Source organism: Perognathus longimembris, chromosome 6, assembly GCF_023159225.1.
Source record: "Perognathus longimembris pacificus isolate PPM17 chromosome 6, ASM2315922v1, whole genome shotgun sequence".
Classification (NCBI taxonomy): domain Eukaryota; kingdom Metazoa; phylum Chordata; class Mammalia; order Rodentia; family Heteromyidae; genus Perognathus; species Perognathus longimembris.
The window spans coordinates 50,642,213-50,669,446 of record NC_063166.1 but is presented as its reverse complement, the minus strand read 5'-3'; the positions used below and the strand labels follow the sequence as shown (position 1 = coordinate 50,669,446).

General features: G+C 36.1%; 1 protein-coding gene and 1 long non-coding RNA gene across 3 annotated transcripts in view; one reads left to right on the top strand and one right to left on the bottom strand.

The window, feature by feature from the left end:
- Xrn2 (5'-3' exoribonuclease 2) overlaps positions 1–27,234 on the top strand; it is a 74,942-nt gene that overhangs the window by 35,332 nt on the left and 12,376 nt on the right. For both annotated transcript variants that reach the window (XM_048348708.1, XM_048348709.1), the window contains 10 exons: positions 635–742; positions 830–919; positions 1,780–1,852; positions 6,418–6,501; positions 7,922–8,019; positions 8,807–8,886; positions 10,839–10,895; positions 19,905–19,973; positions 20,077–20,208; positions 21,572–21,699. In XM_048348708.1, coding sequence (XP_048204665.1) covers positions 635–742; positions 830–919; positions 1,780–1,852; positions 6,418–6,501; positions 7,922–8,019; positions 8,807–8,886; positions 10,839–10,895; positions 19,905–19,973; positions 20,077–20,208; positions 21,572–21,699 — 919 coding nt within the window. The remainder of the gene's footprint in view (positions 1–634; positions 743–829; positions 920–1,779; positions 1,853–6,417; positions 6,502–7,921; positions 8,020–8,806; positions 8,887–10,838; positions 10,896–19,904; positions 19,974–20,076; positions 20,209–21,571; positions 21,700–27,234) is intronic.
- Positions 5,279–5,915, bottom strand: LOC125353198. Its single transcript, XR_007211286.1, has 2 exons — positions 5,638–5,915; positions 5,279–5,396 (listed from the first exon to the last, which is right to left on the bottom strand). It is a non-coding gene; the product is annotated as an uncharacterized LOC125353198 (long non-coding RNA).

Genomic DNA, 27,234 nt, shown 5'->3' with positions numbered 1-27,234 from the left:
CCCTTTCTGCCTTTTTTTTTTTTTTTTTTTTTTTTGGTAAGATTTCACTTTGATGTTAGCCTTTTAGTTAGGGTGAGAGACATGTACCACCATGCCCGGCTTTTTTTATTGGTTCAGATAGAGTCTGTCAACTTGGGCTGTCTTTAAATGACAGTCCTTCCAATCTCAGCCTCATATGTAGCTAGTATTATAGGGGTAAGCCACCACACTTGGCTACTTAGCTTTTTTTTGACAAGAGAAAATTATATGAAAATATGTGAGTCATAAAATGAGACTTATGGCTGTTTAATGCTCAATTACTAGTCCACTGATAGCTCCAGTTACCTGTTTACTCAGCTCCAACTGCTTTTGGTTTTATTTCATGATAAGTTTAGAGTTCAAAAGAAATGTCATCAAATATAAATCTTCACCAAATTGTATTTATGAGTATACACTTGATGCTCAACTTCTGATGATTGAAGATGTTTTACAGTATTTTTAAGTTAACCAAAGCTCAGATTTATTCAAGATAATTTTAAGAATTCATGGGTATTTTTATAAATAGAATACTCTAGGTTAATAGCCCAGTATTTGTTTATTTCACTGTGCCTGTTATGATACAGATTTTTGTTGGTGCTGTTTTTAATGATTATAGGGCTGTGCTTCCTGGAAGTGGTACTATCCATTCCATTATGCGCCATTTGCTTCAGACTTTGAAGGTATTGCAGACATGCCTTCTGATTTTGAGAAGGGAACAAAACCGGTAAGCTTGATTAGAGTTCATGAAATAAATGGAATTTTGGATTAGATAATAATTTAAAGCCTTTACTTTTCTCTATCTCGCATACAGTTTAAACCACTGGAACAACTTATGGGAGTCTTTCCCGCTGCGAGTGGTAATTTTCTACCTCCATCATGGCGGAAGCTTATGAGTGATCCTGTGAGTGTTATAGGATTTTGAACATACTGATGACTCAGTTTCTGACATATATTTTACTACACTAACCAGCAATGGTTTTTGCATCTCATAGTTTAAAATTTTAAAGTACAGAAACATAGTATATGGGTTGTTTTGTATGTTTTTCAGTACATAATGCTTTTTTCCAATGCTTTTTTAAAAATCAAACTTGAGTCCTTTATCTAGTAAATAAAATTGTTTTATTTTTAAGCCTGCTTGCTAGATTCTTTTCAGTACTAGGATTTGAATTCATGGCTTCATATATATTTAGGCAGGCGCTCTACTACTTGAGGCCGACTGCCCTTCCTTCCCTTCCCTCCCTTCCTTTTTCCCTTCTCTTCTCTCCGTCTTCCTTCTTTCCTTCCTTCCTTCCTTCCTTCCTTCCTTCCTTCCTTCCTTCCTTCCTTCCTTCCTTCCTTCCTTCCTCCTTCCTTCCTTCCTTCCTTCCTTCCTTCCTTCCTTCCTTCCTTCCTTCCTTCCTTCCTTCCTTCCTTCCAGATAGGGTCTTTCTTTTTTACCCTGATCAGACCTTGATCTTCCTACTTAAACCTGGAATTACAAGTGTGTTCCACACACCTGGCTTATATGTTGCATTGGAAAATTTTTTAAACTTTTGTCTTGGGTGACTTTGAACCATAGTCCTTTTTGTCTGTGCCTCCCACATAGATGATATTACATCTGTGAGCTGCTTGCCTAGCCTCTGTTCATCTTTTAAATAAATGATTGATGATCATATACTTTACTATTTTTTCAGGCTTGATGAATTAGAAAACTCACATATTGTTTGTAACAGAGCTATGTATCTGCTGTTTTGATTCTTTATACTTTTGTTATTAATATAGGATTCAAGTATAATTGACTTCTACCCTGAAGATTTTGCTATTGATTTGAATGGGAAGAAATATGCATGGCAAGGTAAAATTTAGACATCACTCTTTGTTAACACTTTAGCTAAAACTGAGTACTCCTACTAAATTGAGTAATTCAAGAAATGAATATCTGTAGTTAGTAATCTCACCTGATTAATAACCTTTTTTTTTTGCCAGTCCTCGGGGCTTAGACTCAGGGCCTGAGCACTGTCCCTGGCTTCTTTTTGCTCAAGGCTAGCACTCTACCATTTGAGCCACAGCGCCACTTCTGGCCATTTTCTATATATGTGGTGCTGAGGAATCGAACCTAGGGCTTCATGTATATGAGGCAAGCACTCTTGCCAGCAGGCCATATTCCCAGCCCTAATAACCATTTTAATAGTAACATTCTGATTAACAGCAACCTGAATTCAAAGACCTTCATAATTACAAGTTTTGTAATTAATTAGTGATATTTGTTCTAGTCAGCCAGTAGTTTGTATCACTTTTCAGAAATTACTGAGGAAGAAACATGGTCATTTCCACATTTACATTATATTATGGAAATTTCTGAAAAAAACATACTGAAATCCTTATTTAAATACTTGGCCTTGATCATTTCCCTTTCTTTCTTTCTCAAAGGAATAGATTTTATAGGAATAACGATACAAGATTAACACTAAATTTAAGGTGTTAATTACCACTTAACAAATGTTGGCTATTGAATGTCAAACATGATAAAGAAATCCTTCCTTATACTAAGCCAGTAGGCTAGCTTTTGTTTCACCCCAAAGCTTTCAGCAATCATTTCAGATTTTTGCAGTCGTTTTAACCTGTTCTTTCTCCATGTTTTTTCAGGATAATAAATACATTTGGCGAAACAGTTTTACTTTTTTGTTGATTATTCCCTATCGTGTGGTTATACCATCTAATAACATGATTTAAAGAGAATCAATCATGAGGCAAGGGACATAACTATTTTAAATTGAAACATTGTTATTTAGATTTCAGCATTGACTTGGTTTGCATTAGCAGTAATTTCATACAAGCTTAATGCAACAATAATAGGAAATACCTCACTGGTTGAAATTAGAGGTAAAAGTATACCTACTTTGATCATATGTAAATTTCTTGGGAGTCTCAGCTTTTGAAGGAGCTCTGTGAAAGAATTTTGATTAAAGCAAAGAGAGAAGAGGCATAAAAAAGGAAAAAAAGTAAAATAAAAACAATGACTAAATGGGTAAATGCATTTATATATTTGCTAAATAAGTAAACAAGTCCTTGCTTCGGTTTATTAAATAAGTATATAAATGTACACAAGTTGCTAACTGTATTATTGTATTCTGTATCATTTAAATCACTGACAAGTATTTTCAGTATAGAAAATAAAGCAGTGTCCTTGCCAATATATTTATTTTCTGTTGTTTAAATAATCATCCTAATAGTGATGAAATTGTAATATGATGGTTTTTATTTTCATTTCCTTAGTGATTATTGATATTAAGTATGTTTTCATGTACTTGCTAATCATTTACATGTCTTTAGAGAAAGTTCTTTGTCATTATTAATTTGGTGGTTTGATTTTAGTTGTTGCATTGTAGAAGTTGATTTACATATGTGTGTTGGTATGTCTGTGTGAGTGCTTTTAGTTGAACCTAAGGCCTCACACATGCTAGACAAGGGCTCTGTCACTACTATATCCACAGCCTGTAGAAATTCTTCATGTAGTATAAATTCTAATACCTCTTTGGGTATATGATTTGCATATATTTTCTCCTATCTTGTGTTTGTCTGTACTCTGTTATAATATCCTTTGGCATACACAGTTTTTAAGTTAAAGAAATGTAATACATTTTGCTTGTGCCTTTGGTGTCATATCCAAGAAATCATTGCTAAGTCCACTATCATGAAGTTCTCCTCAGTTTTCTTTCTTCTCTTCCCCTTTCTTTCTCTCCTTTTCTCCTTTCTTTTTATTTTCTCTGAAGCTTCCTGAGCTTTTTTTTATCCAATAATTTTTTCTCTTCTATATTTCTCCATTTGTTTCTGGAAATTTTTTCACTCTTAAATTTATATCTTTGATCCATTTTGAGATTTTTGTGGGTTTTTTAGGTGGGGTGGAACTAGAGTTTGAACTTTGCTTGCCTAGGCAAAGTTAGTTTTTGTTTGTTGTGCAATGTAAGGATCGCACTTCATTCTTTCACATCTAAACATCCAGGTTTTTCAGCATCAGTTATTGAAAAGATCTTTTCCCCTTGAATAGTCTTAGCATTCATGTTGAAAGTTAACTGACTGTATATATGATCATTTATTTCTGGGCTGTTTATTCTATCTATGTGTCATCTTCATACCTCAACTATACTGTTTTAATTATTGAAGCTTTAGTAAGTGATGTCAAAAATTCTATCTTCTAGAGCACTTGCCTAGCATGCATGAAGCCCTGGGTTCAATTCCTCAATACCACAGAAACAGAAAAGGCCAGAAGTGGCACTGTGGCTCAAGTAGCAGAGTGCTAGCCTTGAGCAAAAGAAGCTTAGGAACACTGCCCAAGCCCTGAGTTCAAGTCCCAGGACTGGCCAAAAAAAATTTGTATCTTCCAGTGTTATTCTTGTTCAGAATTGTTTTGGCCATTTGGGTATCCCTTGAGAGTCTATGTACATTTCTGGGCAGATGTAAATTTTTACCTTTAATAGCAATGTATAATTAATACATATTAGTATTTTTACCTAAGGTCCCTGGCAAGAGAATTTTTTAGGTAAAATTAAACACTACATGAAATAGTTATTGTTGCATACATAGTTTTACAACTTAGTGGGAGTAATAGTAATTACAGTATTTTGTTAAGTTCATTCCTGTGTTTTATAGGTTTTGAATGTGTCCACCTATAAACATCCATAGTTAAACAGCAATATTGTGTTTTTGCAAAATTTGTCTAGTATATATATCATATGATAGATTTTTAATTGCTGTATTTTTTACATGCAAATAGAATTTTTAAGTAATTTTTTCATAGTCACATATTGGCAGACTCAGATTCTGAACCCAGAGAGTCTTGACAACTCTAGAGCTCACATTTGAAGGACTTTTTACTTGAACATAACCCCTACCAGGGTTGACTTGGGGTGATTAAGAGGATTAAATGAGGTATGCCTGGACCATATTAAGAGCTCAGAGATTAGTAGCTGCTATTCTTTTTTTGCTGTTAGCATATTCTCAAGCTTTCTCAATTTGTAAAGCATTTCTTTCTGCTCTGATCTGCAAGGTTGATTTATTAATTGGTAATTTTATTGCTATCAATAGCACTGTGAGTTGTTAATTGATTAAATTTAGCTCCATGGGTTAATATAGTGGGAAAGAGTCTACTAGATGCGGGGGTGAGGGGGCAGATAATATACTAATTTCTTGTTTGTGTATTTCTACTTACTAAGAAAAAAACAACTTGAGAAAATAACACTAATTGAAATAGCCTGACTCAGATGATAGATTTTTATATTACTTCCTTTATACCCTTCAAAATGCGTACTAGAATTTCTTTTCTTTTTATCTTAAATATTCTCCTTATTTTATTACTTTGAAAATGTAATAGCTAAGCACTAACTTTGAATATCTTTTCACTTTTTATTTTTTATTTATTTTTTATTTTTTTATTTTTTGGCCAGTCCTGGGCCTTGGACTCAGGGCCTGAGCACTGTCCCTGGCTTCTTTTTGCTCAAGGCTAGCACTCTGCCACTTGAGCCACAGCGCCGCTTCTGGCCGTTTTCTGTATATGTGGTGCTGGGGAATCGAACCTAGGGCCTTGTGTATCCGAGGCAGGCACTCTTGCCACTAGGCTATATCCCCAGCCCATCTTTTCACTTTTTAGAATTTTCATATATATCAGTTTTGAGTGGCAGTAGTTTCAAAGTTATTTCACTCTACTAAGCATTTATCTTTATTGTTTACAAGTTTTACTTAGCCAGACTACTATTTTTACTATATAATACCAATGTTTAGATAACTTTTGTTTTTCTAGGTTCTTAAAGTAATGCCCTTAATTATAGCCTACTCTAGATGATCATTTTCAGCATCTATATGAACAACCTGTTCCTGTTCTGTTCCTCACCTGTAAGTCTCTTAGTTTTTCTATATCAACTACTTGACAGGCTTTAAAACATAAGTAGAATACCATGGAATTTTAGATCTAGAAGACATCTTTCATAGAGTCTGGTTGAATAGAATCTCTGGGTATTTACTTGAATTACCCTTATTTTTCAAAAGAGAAAACCAGCTACCACAAAAGCACACAGTCAGTCAACCCCTTAGAAGATGAGCTGGCTTACTTGAAAGCATCTTGGCAAGGAAGGAAGGAACACAGATTGGTGTTTAGGTGGCCATTTGTTCTTTTCACTTAAATATTCTATCACATAAAGACTAAAACCACAAATGAGCCATATGAAGTATGAGAAATGTGAAGAGTATTTCTTCTACTGCCACATACAAAATAGTTGAATCTGTGGTTTGGCTAAATTAGGAAATAGAGTTGAGTTCCAAAATATCTTGGTGTTCTACAAAATATGCCTATGTAGACCAGTATAAGCTCGAATGAGGTGCTTGTGATAGATAGCTGGAGTGATTTGTATTGGTTGGCTTCCCTAGGTGTTGCTCTGCTACCATTCGTGGATGAGCGAAGGCTGCGAGCTGCCTTAGAAGAGGTGTATCCAGATCTCACTCCAGAAGAGAGTAAGAGTCACACTGCTACTTGTTCAGATCAGTCTGTATAACGTAGACTTTGTGTTTCTGTATAAAATTGAATGTTTTTACCACGTGCCAGGGAGCATGCTGGTGGTAATTCTAGATGCTTGTTCAAGAGGCTGAGATCTGAGGATCTAAATTATTGAAGCCAGCTGGGGCAGGATCATCTCTGAGACTGTCTTCAATTAGCCAGCAAAAGGCCAGCATACAAGCTTAGGGAGAGCACCTTGGCCCTAAGTTCAAGCCCCAATACCAGCACACACACACACACACACACACACACACACACACACACACAAAATTTCTCCCATTTGTCAAATATCCTGTGGAGGTATAAATCATTAATTTTTCCTTTCTCTGATAGATAGATTTTAACTCTGATTAATCAAGTGTCAATTGAGTAGTATTTAAATAAAAATTTTTCTTAAATGTCTTAAAAAGTGACACTTAAGAATATCCTTGGACTTCTCCATTCTTACATATTTTGTACACAAAGTGCTTGCCTTTTGGGAAGATATTATTAATTTACTCAGTCTGCCTTACAGGCATCCTTGTCTGCCTTATAATAGCTTTACTTGAAGCCTTAGGTGAAACAAGCATTTGCCTTTAGAATACTAACTTGAAACGTTATCTTGCATAACAAATGGCATTGTATAATTAATTTTGACAGTAAAAAGTATATTAGATGAGGAAGGAAATTGTAAAGCTGATTTTTGCAGACATTTTTATTTAGTAACTAAGAAGCAATTTATCAATGATGTGTAGTATAATCCTTATCATTGAATGATAATTTGTATTTCCTCGAGTACTTACATATTTCTAATATCAAGTAATTGAATACTTTGTGAATAAGACAATTTTGCCCTTTATCTTATACTCAAGATATCTTTCAGTGATAAGTGTTCTGACAGTCGCTGATCTTTGAAACCTCAATGTCAGAATATTTTTTCTTCTATAAAGATATCACATGTAATTCTACTACTTTAAAATTATTTTTTATAATATGGTTTTATACTGGATAAGTTTTTAAACATGTAGATAATTTCCCTTTTTTTTATTCTCATAAAAACAGATCTTCCTCTGAGCAACAGTGGCTCATGCCTGTAATCCTAGATTATAAAAGGGCTGAGATCTGAGGATCACAGTTGAAAGCTAGCCTAGGCAGAAAAGTGTGAGATTCTTATCTCCAATTAAGCACTAAAAAAGTCAGAAGGGGAGCTATGGCTCAAGTGGCAGAGCATTAGCTTTGAGCAAAAAAGCTCAGGGACAGCACTCAGGTCCTGAGTTCAAGCCCAGGACCAGCACAAAAACCAAACCAAAACAAAAAGATCTTCTTTATCCAACAAACATCTTAGAAATACAATTGGCTTAATATGTGGTCTTAATCTTTTTCTTACTCTATCCTTAGACAGAAGAAACAGCCTGGGAGGTGATGTCTTGTTTGTGGGGAAACATCACCCACTTCACGACTTCATTTCAGAGCTGTACCAGACAGGTTCCTCAGAGGTATTGTATATAATGTGCTAAAACAAGAACTCATTTACAAAATTTCAGCAAAATTCTCTATTAAATGCATTATACAACCATGTATCTTATCTTCAGAATTTTTTAATCTCATACGGAAATTCTGCAACCATTAGATAGTATTAAAGCAAATCTCCCTTGTTGGTGGCTCATGCCTATAATCCTAGCTTTTCACGAGGCTGAGATCTGAGGATCACAATTCAAAGTCAGCCCGGACAAAACAGTTGGTGAGACTCTTACCTCCCGTAAAGCACTCAGAAAAACCTAGAAGTAGCACTGTGGCTCAAGTGATAGAGTGCTAACTTTGAGCACAAAGAGGCTCAGGGAACCCAGTCCCTGGTTTCAAGCCCCAGGACCAGCAAAAAACAAAAAAAGGGGGGGGGGTATCTCCCTATTCCAGTGTCTTCTAGCCACTGGTAATTTCTATTACTCTCTACCTCTGAATTTGAATTGGTCTCTTCTTTGTACTGAATTTAAGTGAAATCAAACAATATTTGCACTTATATATTTATCTGATTTATTTCACTTAATGTTTTAAAGATATGTCAGTGAAATAGCATGTTTTTACAAAAATGTCATTCCTTTTATGGCTGGATAATTTTCTGTTAATATGTAAATACCATATTTTGTTGATCCAGTTATCTGTTGATAACTGGTTGCTTCTACCTTTAGGCCTTAGAATAATGCTCCTATGAATTTTAGTCAACTAGTACTTATTCTCCACTTCCCATTCACTTGGGCATATAGTCAACAATGCCTTTTTCCACAGCCAGTAGATGTACCACCTGAACTGTGTCATGGGATTCAAGGAAAGTTTTCTTTGGATGAAGAAGCCGTTCTTCCTGATCAGTAAGCATTCACTTGTGTATAATTAAAGTGACTAGAAGGAATCACTATTTTTCATTTGTCTAATGTTTTCTAGTAACCACAGGAAAATTATATTTAAAACACAGCCATAGTGAACTACAAAAGACTTGGATTCATTATTTAATAGCTGTGTTAACTTATGTGGCAATATTTGAGAGTGCCTGATAACCATCAGGGCCACCCATAGGGTCAAAACTGTTTTCATAATAATACTGTTACGGTGCTACTTGCTGTTCTCTGTTCTTCTGTATACATTTTTAGAGGCTAAAATTAGGATGGTACCTTAAGAGTACAATTAAGGAACAGAGAAAAAGCTGGTCAGCAGTGGCTCATGCCTATAATCCTAGCTCCTCAGGAAACTCCAGTCTAAGGATCATGGTTCAAAGCCAAGCTGGGCAAGAAAGTCTGTAAGGCTCTTATCACCAATAACTACCCAAAAAACTTAACCACCAGGGGCTGGGGATATAGCCTAGTGGCAAGAGTGCCTGCCTCGGATACATGAGGCCCTAGGTTCGATTCCCCAGCACCACATATACAGAAAACGGCCAGAAGCGGCGCTGTGGCTCAAGTGGCAGAGTGCTAGCCTTGAGCGGGAAGAAGCCAGGGACAGTGCTCAGGCCCTGAGTCCAAGTCCCAGGACTGGCCAAAAAAAAAAAAAAAAAAACTTAACCACCAAAAAGAAGCTCCGAGACAGCACCTGGACCCTGACTTCAAGCCCCTGGAGGGCACCAAAAAGAAAAAATAACAACAGCAAAGAAGAAACACTAATTATAAATATTAGATATTTTGATTTCCAAAAATGTCAAACAGGGAATTGGAGGTGTGGCCAGAGTGGTAGAGCACAGGGCCCTGAGTTCAAGCCAGTACTGTCACAAACCAAAAAATATGTAAAGCAGTGACACTGTTCTAAGTTTTTGTGTTTTCTTTGTAAAAAATATAGCTTTTTTAATTAAAATTATATTTTATGTTAAATAATAGTTTTGCTTTTAATTTAGTTTTGTTCTAATATTGGGACTTGAACTCAGGGTTTGGTCACTCTCCTTGAATTTGTCCACTCAAGGCTTGTACCACTTGAGCCAAGCGGCTTTTTTGGTGGTTTACTGGAGAAAAGCATCTTGAACTCCAGCCGCTCCAAACCTCAATTCTCAGATCTTAGCTTCTTGAGTAGTTAGGATTATAGGAATGAGTCACAGGGTATCTGGCTAATTTAATATTTTTAAATTTTTCTTAGCTTTGATTTTGAATAGAAAAATACTTAGCTACATATTCAACATAAACAAAAGTTCTTTGTAATATTTTAATGGTTCATAATTTTTTAAGATTTTTTATTAGTATTCATTAGTTATACAAAGGGAGGTTTCATTGTGATGGGGTACAGTGTACCCTATCAAGCTCATCCCCTTTGTCACTCTCCCTTATCCCCCTAGGTCATCTTTAAGGTTATAAAAAGTTTAGAGACCAGAGTTTGAGAACTACGCATTCAACTGCTCATGAAATTGCTAATCATAGAATATACATATCTTCATCCTTTTTATATAAATACTTGTGCTTTATGTAAATACTGCTGTGTGCTTGTTGGCATTTTGTAGTTTACAGATACATTTCCCTGGTGGCTTGTGAGGTTAAGTACCGTACCTATGGATAGTGATTAACCATTTGGCATTTCTTACTTTTGAGTTAGCTCTTTGTTATTGGTTAATCCATTTCCTCCCCATTTGAATTTGTAGGGAGATTTTTAAAAATATAAATTCTGAGTAAATCCTTTGTCATAACTGTTTTCTGTTTATGAGATGGTAAACAAGGAAAACAGCTTCATGTTTTAAAGGTATGTTTTTGTTAGTGAATTGCACTGAGGCCTGAACATAGCAACATTTTACTTCCACTTATCTGAAAGGTTACAATTTACAAACAGATGGCTCCTCATTTCTCTTTAGAATTGTATGTTCTCCTGTTCCCATGTTGCGGGACCTGACACAGAATACAGCAATAAGGTAAGTTTTCCAAAATCATAGCATTTTGCTTAGGAAACAGCTCAGAACTTACAAATAGGCTTTTGTTTTTTGCATTTTAATCTTTGGTTTACAAGGAAATAGCAAATGTTAATCCACCAGTGCTTTGAGAGTCCCTGTGTTGCAGACCTCAGAGCAGAACCTCTTGACTTTAAATTATGTATATTGTTAAGGCTACTGACTTAACAAGCATGCTTATCTGTTTTCTGGTTTCCCTTGACAACCTTTAATTCTTCCTGGATTAGGAAAGTGGGAGGTAGAAAGTAGGAGTTTGTAGTAGTTTACCATCCAGGAACAAACAGATCTATATACCCTAGTGGCTTATACTGCTTCACTGTATTATAACAGATTAATTATTTTTATAATTGTGTCCTGCAAAGTTTGAAAACAGAAATGGGATTGAATGGAATTGTGAAAATTTAACTACTTAGAATAAAAATCAACACACACACACACACACACACATTCCTATGTGTGGTGTAATTACTAGTCTTGATGCCAGGATTTGTTTTCCAATCTTTTAGGCAAGTCTTAAAGCAAACACATATTAGGAATCCAAGAATTGGATAAAAGCCTGATTTTCCTGAGTCTTCCTTTTCTGTCCCATCCATTTTTAGGATTTCTCTTCCTCCCAGAAAATAGTTTAGATTTTACTTCAATTTCTCATCTAATAAAAGCATATTTATTATTGAAATATGAGTGTATTTTTTACTGTTAATATATTTAGATTGTAACTGCCTTCTTAGAAAGACTCTTAAAGAAAATGATTATGCATTGAGAAAATCTTACTAGATGATTCATTTATCTTTACATGTAATTTTTTGTTTGACTTTTACACATAATTTGTCATGGCACTTGTCTTTTGCTCTGTTGTTAAGGGTAGAGTACAGACTTTAAAACCATGCTGCTAAGCCCATCACAAACAATCTGGCTCTGACAAAATCAGTGTGGACAGTGTGTATTAACCTGTGGGGTCTCTAGCTTACATTGATGCTTCAGACCCATTAATTCCACCAGTTCTCTTTTTGGCTGTCACATTTTTGCTTGTGCTTCTCAGTGCTAGGTCATACTGCCTGGCCCTCTAGACATAGTTAATTCTACTTAGCTTTGTGATTAGAGACTTGCTCACAACAAAGTTAAAAGATGAACACGTTTTGGAGTCTGTTTAGATGTTGCAGATGTTACTTCTGAGCCTGAAGCAGCCTTTTGTGTTTGATACTCACTATGTTTATTAAGTTTAAAACAAACCCCAAATCTCTGGGCATATATATTCATATGTATGTTGAAAACTAACTTAAAAATTTTTTTTTGTTATTTTCCTAAGATTTGTGAAAGACTAAAGTTAGCTTTTACTTAATTATAAAGTAATTTTCACTTTTTTTCTGAGGGGTAATGTGGAAGCCATGATTCATTACTCTATAATATTTTGTGTGTTTGTTTCAAGCTTGATGTGCATCCAGTGTTCACTTTATATACAAAAATCTAAAACTATATCTTTCAGTGTCAGTTAATTCTGTTCTTCCTGCCTGCCGTTTTTTTCCCTTTCTCTACTTAGATGCATCCAGTGTCCTCTTTGTAATTGAAAAAGTATTTCCTTAAGTTGAATTTTGTTTAGTTATTCCTATCACATTTGATCTTACTTGGAATGTTGAGAAAAATGTAAAATATTTTACATTTATAAAAGGAATGGTAGATAATGCAATCGGATGTGATCTGGGGGGGGGGAACCTTTATATTTTCTTTCAGTTTGATTTCAGTAAAGCATTCAACATATTAGCTTCACTTTTAATAAATCTGAGCTGCCTCCCTTAATTTTTCTCACTCCAGTTTTCCTTTGCTATTTTAATTTGTTTAAACATAGATTTTTCCTTATAATTTTTTAACTTTAAATATATAAGCCCTTCTACATACGATTTTTGGATTCCAGAAAAGTTATCTTCTTAGCACAACCACACATTATTCTTGCATTGTTCATTTGGAGGATATGTGTACACACATTCAGATGCACTTTTGCATTTTCAAAGCCTGTCATAATTTGATGCATGTACAGTTCTGTACCTGAATCTCCCATTCCTCAAGAGTGCCTCTTCACCATTTTGGTGGTCTCTTCAAAGTACCTTTGACCCCTGTCTTTCTATCATTCCTTAGAGCACTCCTTTTTTCTGCCTGCTGTAGTCTACCCTTCTTTGTTTTTTTGTTTCATCTTATTTTCTTTCAAGGAAAGTGTATATGTCAGCATGGTGATACACAGTGTAATCCTCGCACTCAGGAGAAAGGCAAGAAGACTCAAGTGCAGCCTGGGCGGTATAGTGAAACCTTTTGACAAAACCAAAAATGTCATAAAATGTCAAAAACAACAACCAAACAACAAATAAAAGGAAACCCATAGAATTGTGTTTTATGTCTTATTTTCAGGAATATAACTGTTGGATGTTTTGTATTTCTCTCACAGAACCTAGCAGAGCACCATATATAAATGCTCAGTATTTGTAATTTTGGATCCAGTGCTTGACACTTTCTTCTAAGAGCTCCATACCTCCCTTCACAGCACTGTTTCTTAAACATCTCTGTTACCTTTTGGGCAAATAAGGCAAAGAACAGAACATTTTATCTCTTCCAGAAGATTTTTTTTTGAATGTGGATCTATATCAAGATGATTTTTTTTTTTTTTTTTTTTTTGCCAGTCCTGGGTCTTGGACTCAGGGCCTGAGCACTGTCCCTGGCTTCTTTTTGCTCAAGGCTAGCACTCTGCCACTTGAGCCACAGCGCCACTTCTGGCCGTTTTCTGTATATGTGGTGCTGGGGAATTGAACCCAGGGCCTCATGCCACTCTTGCCACTAGGCCTTACCCCCAGCCCCAAGATGAATTTTTTTTAATTCATTTTTATTTACTTATTGTTACCTTTCATTGTAGAAAAAAGGGTTTTGGCTTCACATGTCAATTTATGAGTACAATACATCTCAAGATTAATTTCTAAACATCCACTGCAGTATTAGTAAGGCTCAGGGTTGGCAGGCAATTAAGCAAAAATCAAAAGCTTGAAGCAAGTGTGAAATGCAGGCAATCAGCCCTAGACTTAATGGTTTTAAAAAAAAAAACACAACACTTTGGAGGGTTTAACTTCCACTACCTGTAGTACTGGGTTGGATACAGAACTGGTTACTGTCTCCTGATAGAATTTCACAATTTCATAAACTCTTTTAAGTGTTTTCAAATGTCAAGTATGTGAGTCATAAAAATTTCCCTGCAAGAACAGTTTGCATTGGTATGCTAATTTAGCGTTAATTACAGAATGTATTAGGGAAAGGTAGAGTAAAAATGAAACTTAGTATTTGGAGTTTTCTCCTTTCTTTGTGAGGTGTGGTAGCACCGTACAAAAATAATACTTAAAATTGCATTCCTAAGAGTAATTCTTTCTTGATAGTACTGAGATTTCAACTCCAGGGCTTCTACTTGCTAGACAAGAGCTCTGTCATTTGAGCTGTGCCTTCAGTCCTTTTTGCTGTAGTTTATCTTTCAAATAAGGTCTCATACATTTTGCCCTAGGGCAAGCCTTGGTCTGTGATACCCCTATCTCTACCTCCAGGATTACAAGTGTGTGCCACAATGCTTGGTTCTTAGCATAATTCATAAAGCAAATGGAAGCAGAAAAAAGATCTTTCTGCCTGCCTGCCCCTCTCTCCCTCCCTCCCTTCCTTAATTTCCCTCTCATCCCTCTCTCTCCTTCCCTCCTCTTCCTCCTTATTTCTCCCCCTACTTTCCTCCCTCCCTTCTTAGGCTTGCTTAAAACATTCGATTGGAGTTTTCCTTTACACACATAAAAATGTACTTAAAATTTTTTTAAATTATGTCCAGCTTAATGAATTCTTTCTCATTAACCAACACTTAAAGTCAGCCCAGTACTATCACCCTATCTCCAGGCTTGATTTTATACTTTTGTTAGGGCAGAGATAAAATAACATATAATCAAAAATAATTCAGACCTACTCTCAAGTCATGGTCCCTGAAATCTCTGTTGATTATACTCAGTGATCAGCTAGTTCTCTTTGATCAGAACTTGAATGATTCCTAATGTTTTGTGAGTTCTGTGGTATATGCCTATAATTCCAGCACTCTGGAGCTGGGGCTAAGAATTGCACATTAGTGGCCTGTCTTGACTACATAGTGAGACTATATCTGGGAAGAGGGAGGCAGGCAAAACAGTTCTTTTTCTTTATGTCCTCACTGTCATTTCTATCTAGATAATTGATATCTCTTTGTGGTTTTAATTTGTATTAATAATGATGTTGAGCATTTTTCAAATATTTATTGGCCATTCATATATCTTTTCAGAATTGCCTGTTTAGATCATTTGCTTAGTATCAATCACATTTTGTTATTTCCTTACTCTTGATATTATTCCCTTGTCTGATCCGTAATTGGAAAATATTACCTATTTTGGAATTTGTTTCTGATATATTTTGTTTGATGTACAAAGGCTTCCTCACTCATACAATCTCATGTGTCTTTTTTTGTTTTTGTTGTCTGTCCATTTAGTATCTTTTCTTTAAAAATTTTTATCTTGGCCTTGGAATATGGCCTAGTGGCAAGAGTGCTTGCCTAGCATATATGAAGCCCTGGGTTCCATTCCTCAACACCACATAAACAGAAAAAGTTGTAAGTGGAGCTGTGGCTCAGTGGTAGAGTGTTAGCCTTGAGCAAAAGGAAGCCAGGGATAGTGCTTAGACCCTGAGGTGAGTTCATGCCCCAGGACTGGCAAAAACAAAAACAAAAAAAAATCTTTATTTTATTTTTTGCAGTGTGTTGAGAAATGTTTTCCCTATGTTTTTTTCCTAGTAGCTTCATCATTTCAGGTCTTATACCTAGGCCCTTAGCCCATTTTGAGTTATTTTTATAAATAGTGAGAGATAGGGATGTAGTTATTGATTTTTTTTTTTTAATGGTACTGTTTTCCCAGCACCATTTGCTGAAGACTTTTCTTTTCCTACTATATATTCTTGGCACCATTTTCAAAAATCAATTGGCTATAAATTTATATTAATTTTTTGATTGCTAAAAATCCTGTTCTGTTGGTTGCTATCTTTTTAATCCCAGTATTAAACCACTTTGGTCCTTATAGATTTGTAATATGTTTTGAAGTTATGCTTCCAGATGTTGTTTTTGCTAAGGATTGCTTTAACTACATTGGGTCTTTCATGGTTCCATATTTGTTTTTCTTAATTCTGTGGAAAAATACCATTGTATTTAATCTTGTAGATTGCCTATGAAAGTATGGAAATTTTAACAGTACTCTACTCCATGAACATGAAATGAAATGTCTTTGCCTTTTCCATTCTTGTAAGGCTTCTATTATTTCTTCAGTTTTCAAAATAATTTTTACTGTAGAGATATTTTACTTCTTTGCTTTAATTCTTTAATTTATTTCTAGAGATTTTATTATTTTTACATTTTGGGCAGGTACCAGTGGTTCATGCTTATAAGCCTAGCTATTCAAGAGTCTGAGGATTACAATTCTAGGCTAGCCCAAGCAGAAAAGTTTCTGAGATCCTATCACACACACACACACACAGCAAAAAGCAAGTTGGAGGAATATCAAGATTCAGTATTAAAGTAATATTAGCCTAGCAAGCTTGAGTTCAAACCCTAAAACTACCGAAATAATATTAAAAAAAACTATACATAGTATATTACGAATAAGACTGATTTTTAAATTTACTTTCAGCCATTTCACAGTGGTAAATAAAAATTCTGCTTTCTTAAGCATTGATTTTTGTATTTGCAACTGCTTCTATTAGTCCCAACAGTTTCTCTTATCTGCTTTGCCCCTAGAACTCTTTTCAAAAGGTTTCTGCCTGTACCTGTCAGTTACAATGTTTCTCCTATTCTCTTTTGTAGTAGTTTCAAAGTTTTAGGTCTGATATCGAGGTCTTTGATTCACTTTGAGTTTATAAACAGTGAATCCTTATTGTTTCTCTGTCTTCCTAATTTTTATGATCAAGTCTAAAAGTACTAAGTTGATAGAATCAGTAAAAAATGGACATCTTTGGTTGTTTTTTTCCCCCATATCTTTAAAGCCTTTTTCTCTTTATCTTCAGCATGTTTAGTGTGGTTTTTCATGTATAATATTTATTGTGTTGAAGTATTTTCCTTCTGTGCCTAATTCATTGAGGGATTTAAATAGGAAAGGATACTGAATGCTTTTTTATTTTTGCATCTGTTGAGACAATCATATTGTTTTAATCTCTGAAAGTAATGTATTGTAATTATTGGTTTGTGAGTATTCATCCATCCTGTATCCTACATGGTCATGGTTGTATGATCTTTGCTATATGCTGTTGAGTTTGGTCTATTAATATTTTATTGATAATTATTACATATATTAGTTACTTTTTGTGCCACTGTGAACAAATATCTAAGAACTTAAGAGGAAAAATGTATTTTGCTTATTGCTTCAGAGAGTTGTGAATGCCTCTGGAAATAGTTTGGGTTTTTCCCTGTACTACTGTAGCTTGAACTCAGAGCATCCAACTCAGGACTTCATGCTCTTGTGTGATTTTCACTCCTGGCGAGCACTCTTAGCATTTAAGCCACAATTCTACTTCCAGCTTTTTGCTCGTTAACTAGAGATGAGCATCTCATACATTTGTCTACCCAAGCTGGCTCAGAACCTCTGTCTTCGGATCTCAGCCTCCTGTGTAGCTGGAATTATAGACATGAGCCATTGGGCCTGGTTTAATTTAATATAGGTTTTTTTGTTTTGTTTTGTTTTTTGCCAGTCGTGGGCCTTGGACTCAGGGCCTGAGCACTGTCCCTGGCTTCTTTTTGCCTAAGGCTAGCACTCTGCCACTTGAGCCACAGCGCCACTTCTGGCCTTTTTCTATAGATGTGGTACCAAGGAATCAAACCCAGGCCTTCATGTATATGAGGCAAGCACTTGCCACTAGGCCATATTCCCAGCCCTTAATATAGTTTTATAGCCAACAGTATCTTTGTTCTTTTCTCTTTTTTTGTCTGACATTTTATTACCATTCAGTTCGACCTTAAACTATAGCCTTTAATCGTTTTTTTTGTTTGTTTGTTTTTGGTCCCCCAGTGGAAGAGTTCCCTTCTTCCTCCACTTCCTTCCATACACTGACAAAGACATGCACCCAGGAGACCATGTGCTCACATTCTTTATACTCTTACCAGTCTTTATTTCTATTACTATAGGGGGATGCAGGATTGTTTCTTGATCAGAATGTGTTCACCAATGTATATCTTGATAGTAGCTATGTTGTAGGCACCCCACTGTTATTCACGTACTTAGATTACATCATCTTTCAGCATTATGAATAAAGATGGTATGAACATCTGATGAACATCTAGAAGTGGTGTTGGGTGAGAAAGCAGACATGTGTATTTATACCAGCAACCTTTTGAGTGGATACATACATATGTACCACTATCAACCATCCCAGACAGGACATTTGACCTTCCTTATACTCCAGTTCTGACTACACAGCTTTGTTTGGTTTTGTTTTTGTTGCCAGTCCTGGGGCTTGAACTCAGGGCCTGAGCACTGTCCCTGGCTTCTTTTTGCTCAAGGCTAGCACTCTGTCACTTGAGCAACAGCGCCACTTCCGGCTTTTTCTATATATGTGGTGCTGAGGAATCAAACCCAGGGCTTCATGTATAGGAGACAAGCACTTTTACCACTAGGCCATATTCCCACCCCCTGACTACACAGCTTTGTATAGTTTTCAAACAGTTCCTTATTTTTAAAATGCACATTAGGAGAGTAAGGTGTAGGATTCCAGGTTGGAAGGTCTATGGAGTTTTGATATTGTTGTTACTGTTTTCTCTTATAGGTTTCTTAGCTACTTGTATATAGTTTTTTCTTTTCTATTTTGTTATTGTAAGCCTCTTTTGCCTGTCTAGTATCATAGTACAATTTCTGAAGAGTTAGAGCATTACCAAGGAATGAGTGAATCAAGAAAATGTGGGTCTGGGAATGTAGCTTAGTGGTAGAATGCTTGCCTAGCATACATGAGCCCTGGGTTTGATTCCACATAAACAGAAAAAGTCAGAAGTGGTCCTGTGGCTCATGTGGTAGAGCTCTAGCCTTGAGCAAAAGAAGCTCAAGGACAGTGCCCAGGCTCTCGAGTCTAAGTCCCAGGACTGGCAAAAAAAAGAAAGAAAAGAAAATGTGGTACATATATTCAATGGAATTTTACTTATCCATAAGAATAATACTGTGTCATTGCAGGGAAATAGGTGGACCTAGGAAAAAAATATCATGTTAAGTAAAGAAAGCCAGGTTGAGAGAGAGATGTTTTCTCTCATATGTGGAAGCTAGATCTAAAATTCAATGATACATGATAATATATAGAGAGCTGGATACATTTATACACTCACTAAAGGTGGGTATACTAAGGAGAGGAATCCAAAGGCATAACTCCTCAGGATAACTAATGTACTGTTTATCAAATAAATACCAAGAAGTAGAAACATGGGTGCGGGGGGGTCTCAGGAATAGAGGGGAGAAAGGGTTACTAGCAAATGTAGTCATTATGTTCCATTTACATTATGTAAAAATGAACTTGAGAGTAGGGACTGGATGAGGGAAATGGGACAAAACAAAGCAGGGTGTGACATTGACCAAGAAGCATTGTACTTATAACCTGACTTATGGGATTGTAATCCGTTTATACAATTATTTAATAACAATTTAAATAATGAGGGGGAAAAGGTGGAACAGCGCCCATTATTTGATCATTCACAGCCAGAACATAGTATTTCATACAGAGAAAGGTATCTGAACAACATGTAGAGGAACACTGTGTATTCAGAATCAGTGAGGAAGCTACCATTTGGCAAAGTCATTAACTAAGATTTAGATGCTTCTGAATTTGTTTTTTTCTGTTAAAATATTTTAAAAGTCTCCAGTTTCCTTGATAATTAAAACTAGGTTAATATAATCAAATCATAAAAAATTTATTGTTCTCTTGCAGTATTAATTTTAAAGACCCACAATTTGCTGAAGATTATATTTTTAAGGCTGTCATGCTTCCAGGAGCAAGGTAATATCACTTAAACTACCTACGTTTATTTTATGTGGATAGTGTTCATCCGCATAAATGTATCGTTAAAGTATAGCTAGATACTGTATTTTCAAATGCTCAGGAAGCCAGCAGCAGTACTGAAACCTGGTGACTGGGAAAAATCTAGCAATGGACGACAATGGAAGCCCCAACTTGGCTTTAACCGGGACAGGCGGCCTGTACACCTGGATCAAGCAGCCTTTAGGACTTTGGGGTGAGTTATTGATTCATATTTCTTACATATTTTGCTTTTTTGAACTAGTACAGTAGTGCAGTCACCAGTTCTACATTTTTGTTTACCCCCTGCTTAAATGGTGATAACTATTTCATTGTTGCTTGAATTAGCATTCCTTACTTGTGGAGATAATTTGTTTACTGATTTATATTTCCTCTTTTGTAAATTTCTGATTTTTGTCTTGGCCTTGTAGCTTCTGAATTGTCTTTTTTCCTAGTTGTAGAAATTATGTATCTAGAGAGGGAACTTTGAAACAGGTATTTCCAAAATTGATTTGGAAAGAAAGTTATCAGCATGTAATTTATGTAGTGAATAGTAAGGGATGGTTTTTCTACCACTTAATATATTTGGAACATTCTGAACCACTTTATGAGGCAACTTCCTTGTGTATAAGATAGAGAAAATACTTTATATCTACATCATGCAGCTATAAGAGCTAAGTGTCATAATGTCTGCCAGCACTTAGGGTAGTTCTTAAATATTTGTAAATGTTAGCTGCCACTGTTGTGAGAAGTCTGTATTCTTAATAATAAAAAGAGGAAGTGGAGATATTTGCCCAAGTGGTAATGTGCCAGCCTTAAATGGAAAAAACTAAGTGAGAGTTTATTAAGGCTCTGAGTTCAAAACCCAGACTGGCATGAAAAGTAAAATAACTAAATTAACATATGTATTTAGAGTAGTCTAAATAAACTTTTTTGTGTTAGTCTAGCCGCTTTGGGAAGCCACATTAAAGTGTCTCTAAATAATAAAAGTTCTGTGTTCTGAAGATACTCTTAGTTTTTTATTTCTGGGAATTTATCCTAAGAAGGCAATTTTAAAAGAGCAGTTATATGCATAAATATTTCTAGTACATTGAAATGTATAATTCTGACATAAGGAAACAAAATGTTTTCTAAAATATGAGGTACCAACAGTTCTTTATAGGTATTCTAGGTATAGATGTTATCAATGAAGAGAAAGAACATAGGGCACTATTTGACATAGTAAATTGAAAATAGCAAAATGTGGAATAGTAATGTACATAGTGATAGACAGGAGAGGTTCTTGAGAAAACTGAAATATGTAGAAAATTTACTCATTGTTTTATATAATTAGATATTTCAAAGATTTTCAGTTAAGAATCCTGGTTTGACAAGTATAGACTTGCTAATCACCATTACCATTGCATACACTTTGGATTTTTAACTATAAACCTTTTGAATATTTCTATTAAAGAAGTAGATACTAGCAGCTACTGCATGTGTTGAATTTAGTCAGCTTGATGCAATAAGTGTATTTGTTTATGTGTGTTATATTTTTCAATTCTTTTTTCTATATTATATGGGGGATTTTTTTATTACAGCCATGTCATGCCAAGAGGCTCAGGAACTGGCATGTACAGCAATGCTGCTCCACCACCTGGGACTTACCAGGGAAACTTATACAGGCCACTGTTGAGAGGACAAGCCCAGATCCCAAAACTTATGTCAAGTAAGTTTTTACTTATTTTGTATTTTAAAAATTAGATATCACAGTACAAGTTGGTTTCTAATCCTCATTGCTAAAAAGATTTATTTACCAGTAGGCTTTAAAAATATGTAAGCTATAAGAATGATACATGAATACTATATGCAAAATCAAATCATTTTTATCTTTATGTAGTTAATTAAGGTCAATTTTTTATCTTTACTGACTAACTTGTTTCCAAGTTAACAACATGTGCAGAAAGAGTTCATTTCATTTGTTCCCTTAATGCAGATATTTGAACAGTTAAATCAGGTAAAGATCATTGCTGTCACTTGAGTCACAAAAATATCCCCTTGAAAAAAAACCAAAAAGTCGGGCTGGGAATATGGCCTAGTGGCAGGAGTGCTTGCCTCTTATACATGATCCCTGGGTTCGATTCCTCATCACCACATATATAGAAAATGGCCAGAAGTGGCACTGTGGCTCAAGTGGTAGAGTGCTAGCCTTAACCAAAAGGAAGCTAGGGACAGTGCTCAGGCCCTGAGTTTAAGGCCCAGAACTGGCAAAAAAAAAAAAAAGCTGGAAGTGGATCTGTGGTTCAAGTGGTAGAGCACCAGCCTTGAGCACAAAAGCCCAGGGACAGCAACAAAGCCCGGAATCCAAGCCCCAAGACCAAAAAAACCCAAAAAACTAAAAAGTCAATTCTGTGGCTTGAACTCAGGGCCTCTAGCTCTAGCTCTTTGTTTGCTTATGGCTAACACTCTTAACCACTTGAGCAATGCCTCTAGCCTTGTGTTTTTTTTCTGATTCTTTTGGAGATTGGAGTCTAGCAAACTACTGTACTCTACCTACGCTGGCCACAGGTATCCCACTATTGAAAATTTTTGTCTTCGGTATTTGCCACTGTTTTAATGCTAATTAAGATACACATCATCTTTTAAACACATCTTTTAAAGATAGGTTTTCTGGATTCTGAAACCTAAACAAAATTTATTAATTAATTTATTAATTCTTGAGCTCTTATTTTCTCAGGGCTCTCTTTTCAATGTATGCTCTGTCGACTGCTATATTGTATGGCTGAATGACTTTGAATGTAATATTATGAGATGCTGTAATAAAAACTCTGAGCTTCGGCAGTTTTATTCTATTTAATGAAGCACAGAAAGGGTACAAGAGTTTAGTTACACGGGATACTCACGATACAGTGGCTGAATAGCTGCTTTTCTTCTAATATTTAGCAGACAACATTCCTGAATTTTTCCATATATTTGTTTCATGTTACACTTCATGTAACAGGAGAGTCTAATCACTTTGAAATAGCTATCTGTGTACTGAGATTTTACCAGTAAGTAGCGAGACCATATCCACCTTAACTTTTAAATTAATTTTTGTTAGCATCAACTAGTTGTACAAGGAGTTTAATTTGACATATCCATGTATACGTAAATAGTATATCTTGCTCCAGCTTTCCCAATCCAACCTCAACAAGTTTCCTTGTTTTATTTTCATACATGTGCGTAAAGTATTTGACTGTATTCACTTCCTTCACAATCTCCATTCCCCCTCATGCCTCCCACTAGTAACACACTTCAGATAGGACCTGCTTTACATTTCTGTCATTCGTTTTTGTTAAAGTATGTGTTATTCAAAGGAGCTTAACCATGGTATTTCACACATGTATCTCTTGTACTTTAATCATATTATATGTATTTTATATAAATATATGTGACTTTGCTTTGTTCTGTTGCTGCTGTTGTTGTTTTTGCCAGTGCTGAGGCTTGAACTCAGCCTGAGCACTGTCCCTGGCTTCTTTTTGCTCAAGACTAGTACTCTACCACTTGAGCCACAGTGCCACTTCTGGCCTTTTCTATGTATGTGGTACTGAGGAATTGAACCCAGGGCTTCATGTGTACGAGGCAAGCACTCTACCACTAGGCCATATTCCTAGCCCTGTTTATATTTTAATATGAGAAAATAAGGGACCTTAGTCCTCAACCTAGCTTAGTTTGCTTAATGTGATGGTCTCTAGATCCATCCATTTCCCTGCAAACAATATAATTTCTTTTTTTTTTGAAGCTGAATAATACTCCATTGTATGTGTATATCACATTTTCTTTTTTTGTTGTTGTTGTTAAATTTTTATTGTCAAACTGAGGTACAGAGAGGTTACACTTTCATACGTTAAGCATTGGTTACATTTCTTGTACTGTTTGTTACTTCCTCCCTCATTTCCCTTTTCCCCCTCCCCCTTTCCCTTCCCCCCCACCATGAGTTGTTCAGTTCATTTATACCAAACAGTTTTGCAAGTATTGCTTTTGTAGTCGTTTGTCTTTTTTAACCCTGTGTCTCTCGATTTTGGTATTCCCTTTCTATTTCCTAGTTCTAATACCAGTATACACAGTTTCCAATGTACTCAGATAAGATACACAGATAGTGCAGGTAAAACCATAGGAAGGGGATACAAGAGGATCATCAATAATAGAAGCTACGGTTTCATATCGCATGTTGAAAGTAATTACAACAGTGATATGACAGTCGTTTCCATATCATGGAGTTCATTTCACTTAGCATCATCTTAGGTGTTCTTAAGGGCTATTGGGCTGTTGTGATCCTCTGCTGTGACTAGCCTAAACCTGTGCTAATTATTCATTCAACTATTACAGAGCATTTGGGTTGTTTTTTAGCTTGGCTGTTGTGAGCAGTGCTGCAATAAACTTGGGTGTGCAGGTACCACCGGATAAGTACTTAAGAGTACTATTGCTGCATTATAGAGTAGTTCTTCTTTAATTTTTTTTTCTTTGGCCAGTCCTGGGACTTGGACTCAGGGCCTGAGCACTGTCCCTGGCTTCTTTTTGCTGAAGGCTAGCACTCTGCCACTTGAGCCACAGCGCCACTTCTGGCCATTTTCTGTATATGTGGTGCTGGGGAATTGAACCCAGGGCTTCATGTATACAAGGCAAGCACTCTTGCCACTAGGCCATATCCCCAGCTCCTAAGTTTTTGTTTTGTTTTGAGGAACCACCATGCTGATTTCTATAGTAGATGCACTAGTTTACATTCTTGGCAACAGTGTCTAGGGGTTTCTTTTCCCCACAGTTTCTCCAGCATTTGTTTTTGTTTGTGTTCTTGATGATGACCATTTTGACTGGAGTGAGATGAAATCTCAGTGTTGCTTTGATTTGCATTTCTTTTATGGCCAGGGATGTTGAGCATTTCTTCATGTATGGATTGGCCATTTGTACTTCTTTTGAGGTGTGTTGAGTTCCTTTGTTCACCCAGTTTAGTTTGATAGCCAACTGTTTGATACTTTTTTTTAGTTGGTTTTTTTTTCCTTATGGTTCTTTGCCATTTACTTTTGTCTATAATGGTTCTACTGCTTCCAAATGGGAAAAGGAACTAAGATATAATTTGGATAGTAGATCTCAAGATAAGTCTCAAGCGGTTATTGTATGGAGTGCACACATTCAACAACATGAAAAAAGGACATTTGAATAGCAGAGGTGACAGCACATACTCAATGTTACATCTCATAGGTATTACTAATTCACTTTGCATTGCTGTAATGAAGTACTTGAATGATAGTTTCTAATCCTAATGACCTCCCAGGGGCTCCTCTCACCATAGTTAAATGTATACACATCACCCATCTTTTGTTTTTGCTGATCCTGAGGCTTGAACTCAGGGCCTGGGTTGTGGGGCACACCTGGAAGTCAACTAGCTGGCCCCGCCTGTTCTCAGTCTTGGGGCCACGTGTGGCTAAGATGGCGGCACCTAACAACAACACGCAGCTGCAACAAGTGTCTTTGGTTATGACCCCAAGGCGGTTCTGTGGGCTGTGACGCCCCAGCTCTTCCGCCCTTGATGGACAGCTCATGCCTCCCCTTCCTGCCGATCTTAGACCTGATTGGCTCCTGTGCCTTATATTAGTGGCACGTACTTCCCCAATAAATGAGATCTTGCACCGATTTGACTCCCAGGCTGTCTGATTGTCCTCCGTGAGGGAGGGCTAGGTGCGGGCGGCCTGCCTACCCTTCTCCTTTCTTGGCTTGTCCTGTCGGGGCGTGCCTTCCCCATCTCTCCCACAGGTTGGGGGAGCATGGTGGGGGGGAGGTGCTAAAAACCCTGACACTGGGTGTTGTCCCTGAACTTTTTGGCTCAAGGCTGGTGTTCTACCATTTGAGCTATAGCTCCACTTCTAGGTTTTTGGTGGTTAATTTGAGATGAAACTGACAGACTTTACTCCCCTAGCTGGCTTTGAACTGCATTTTTAGACCTCAACCTCCTGAGTAGCTAGGATTATAGATATCAGCCACTGGCACCATTTTTTAAAATACATTTTTGAGCTTTAAAATTTGGTCAGACATAGTTTTGGAAAAATTGAAATCTAACCAGTTTTAATCTCATAACTATTTTCTCCATATAATGTAAAATTGCATTCCAGGGCATTGATCTAACTGCCAACTCTTCTATCAAGTGTCTGTTGATGATGTTGCTTGTTGTTAGTCTTTGATTTGTCAGTTTTTGGCTGATGAGCAATTGTCCCAGTACTGATGACTTGTTGGAGTCAAGTGCAGCCCTGAGTACTCAGTATGAATAAAGCAATTCAGTTCTGCAGGCAGAGAACCTGATATGTGACTTACCTTCATTATGGTCAGTAAACTTGTGAATTAGCTGCATTTGAAAGTGATTTTTGATTAGTGCAATCAGTAAACATGGGATCTTTCTGTGATTGCCATGCTGATTAGATAAATTGTCACTTGAGAATCTATTGGTGAAACCTTGGTTTATGTGGCCTTAGAACTCTAGAAAAGGTATAAGTTTTTTTTATATATATTTTTTTATTATTAAACTGAATTACAGAGAGGTTACAGTTTCATACATTAGGCATTGAATACATTTCTTGTACTGTTTGTTACCTCGTCCCTCATTTAAAGACCAAAGGAAAAATTTAACAGTCATTTTATTTCTCTCACTTCTACCTTCTAAAGTGCAATTCACTGTCTCACAGGTTTTTTTTTTCCTCCCACTCAAATGGATCTCCTGTTAGAGCCATACAAATGAATGATAATAAGTTTGTTTTACCATCTACTTCATTACCTATCACCCAGGAAATATTTCTGCTTTATGAATACTTATGGGCTATATGTGTTACTCAGCGACATGTGCAGACATTTGTTTAAAGGCAGCCTTGAAGTTTTTCTTGGCTGTTAATCATTTTCCTTTTTTGGGTTTAAAGCAAGGACTGTCTTAATTTTATTATGTTTTTTAGAAAATTTCATTAGGTTTTAACAAAATACATTTTTGCATACAGTGAATATGTCAACAAAATTGTTCTGGCGATGAGATGATAAATGGGAAATGGCAAGGGAAACTTCAACTGATAGACTAGAATTTGTGGAATGGGAACCTGGCTCCTGTTTTCTAACACTTGTAGGTAGACTTAAACAGCACTTACCCTTCTTTCCCAAAGCATTTGTGCTTAGTGAAATTTCCAGTATATTTTTGTTTGGATATATTGCTCTGCTTATTTTACATGTGGGATGTTTGAATCCAGTGCAT